The sequence below is a fragment of the Triticum dicoccoides genome, chromosome 4A, assembly GCF_002162155.2.
Source record: "Triticum dicoccoides isolate Atlit2015 ecotype Zavitan chromosome 4A, WEW_v2.0, whole genome shotgun sequence".
In the NCBI taxonomy this organism is placed as follows: Eukaryota; Viridiplantae; Streptophyta; class Magnoliopsida; order Poales; family Poaceae; genus Triticum; species Triticum dicoccoides.
The window spans coordinates 599,739,267-599,741,662 of record NC_041386.1 but is presented as its reverse complement, the minus strand read 5'-3'; the positions used below and the strand labels follow the sequence as shown (position 1 = coordinate 599,741,662).

Here is a 2,396-nt window from a genome sequence, read left to right as displayed (position 1 = left end):
TTTTGCTATCTGCCGCCTAGGTGCCAAATATCACGATCCATACGTAAAAGCAAATAGGAAACACGAGTAAAAAAGTAAATCTTAGGGACTAAACACGATTGTTTCGAGAATGTGGAGATGTATTTTTCACATATATTCTAATTTTATTCGTGATAAATTTAATACTACAAATTCTCACGGTAATGCGCAGGGTATTGTCTAGTATGTTTTTATAGCCAATGCCATTTTTATTTATGGCGAAGCAGAAAAGAAGAGATACATCTAGTTTCACCATTTGCATCTCATTCCCCTTTGTTTTGCCCTGGCTTTCTCCGCGATCTTGACAATAGCAAAGAACACCACCCTGTACACCACTATCATTCCACAAAGGATAGCAATATCGACCCATTTGGAGTACCCCATCTCCACCTGCAGCTTCTCCTGCAGCACCTGAAGGCCACTGATGGTGACATTTTTCTCAATAAACTGGTCGCCCGGGAAAGTCTGCCCAATGAACTCGTTTTTGTAGGATCCCTGCACTGCATACTTGTGGAAGGAGATGTAGTAGAAAGGGTACTTCCACACCGGTTTTGGGAGATCCTTGGGAAGGCGGTAGAAGCCACTATTGAGCATCATCAGCCCTTGCACTCCAGCCCCGACTATTATTCCCATCAGGAAGTCTGGGACGATAACAGCGATGATCATCATCATGCTCTCGACCAGGAACGTGCACATGCATAGGTTGATGACAAAGTAGGCAAGGCGGTCAGCCCCTTTGGTTAAACCCGTAAGGTAGTACAATGCTGCACCCGGGATCAAGGAGATGACGGTCAGGTATGGAGTGGCTGACAATGTATTTGAGATCACAAACTCTGCCACACCGTAATGGCCGCTCAGCCTCTCTCTTCTGAATACCTGCGATGTAGAAAAAAAGTGTGCAACCAGCTTTGGAGTCAAATGAGCAATCAACAATGGTGGGGAAAACGATATATAATCCCCCTGTAAAGAAATATAAGATCATTTAGATGATTAATTTAAGGTTTACTTCTCACATACTAGTGAAGCTGCACACTAAATAGATGTGCTCTATTTATTACATGTCTAAGCGACTCAATCAAATATAAAAGGAATAATAAAAAAAATACCCGCATGAATCTTAGCATAATTAATTCAATGATGTAGGACTTATATGTGCAACATTTAGAACACATCTAGATGTGCTTTAGCAAAACCGTAACTTTTTATTATTATATAGAAGTCGGACAGGTTGTACATTGTTAAATCCAAAATTGCACATTTTGCCTTGAAAGATCTTTGACCGGACAAGATTACAATAGAGCACGCTCCAGTCCTTGATTGCTCACATCTATGAATAATAATATGCTCATTTGCAGTAAAGCTTGAAATTGATCTAATTAGCGTGTAGTGTCACTAGCATCTGATAATTAAGATCTCTCTCTCTCTCTCTCTCTCTCTCTCTCTCTCCATTGAGATCTAATTAGTGTGCAGCTTCACTAGTATGTGAGCAGTAAAAAAGAGTATTGTTTGTTTTTTACTTAATGCCACCAAATTACTTCAGTATACCCTCGCAATATTTTATATTCCAGTATACAGTGAATGTATGGACAGAAATGCTCTAATGAAAATGCTAATCTGAAAGGAGAGGAAACAACCTTTACGTCCTCTACAAAAGAAGGGAATCCTCCAACAGCCATGAATGTAACAAGTATGATCATGTACATTATTACTTCACATCTAGACTGCAAAATCAGGGGACCAAATCAATTTCACCGATATACAAAATCATATGTTGCCTAATAAATCATGTTAATAAACTTACCTGGATAGAACTGTAAGTGTTTCCAAGTTGGTAGAATACAGTACCAATACAAATGCCCATGCCTAGGTAAACACCAAAACGCATCCAATAGTATCCTATGTCTCTGTGCATATTTATAAATGACCTTCTGGTGAGTACAAAGAGCTTTGTTGAGAAGCTGGCTTGTTCCCTCTTTCGAAATGGAGCTCCACCCTAGTATATAGCTCATATATTAGAATAACAGTTTGATCTTAAACGTATAAACGTTGCTAGGTCAGGGCCATATACTCCATTACGAGAAGTTTGTCGCAGGTTCATTAAAGTGAAAAATGACATGACGTTGTACATATGCTGACTTAACATGTTACTCCCACCGGTTCATAGAAATGTGATGTTTTGGATATATCTTCAGCCGAACTTTGAATACTTTGATCAGCAATATTGTTTTGAATAACCAGATTAAATTGGAAGCTTAAAAATCATTCTAAAAAATTGTTCTTTTAGATGTAGTCATTTTACTTAGTATTATCTATACATATACTGCAATATAAACTAGTTGCCATAGTAACATTTTGAAGACCATGCAAATGTCTAACAG

The 2,396-nt window shown here is 38.4% G+C and overlaps 1 protein-coding gene across 1 annotated transcript in view; it reads right to left on the bottom strand.

Annotated features, from left to right (window-relative positions):
• Positions 1-267: 267 nt before the first annotated feature.
• The window catches only part of LOC119283752 (ABC transporter G family member 11-like), an 8,101-nt gene continuing 5,972 nt past the window's right edge, over positions 268-2,396 (bottom strand). Inside the window, exons 6-8 of the mRNA XM_037563166.1 lie at positions 1,820-2,011; positions 1,653-1,739; positions 268-894 (exon numbers count right to left, since the gene is read on the bottom strand). Of these exons, the coding sequence (XP_037419063.1) occupies positions 268-894; positions 1,653-1,739; positions 1,820-2,011 (906 nt within the window). The remainder of the gene's footprint in view (positions 895-1,652; positions 1,740-1,819; positions 2,012-2,396) is intronic.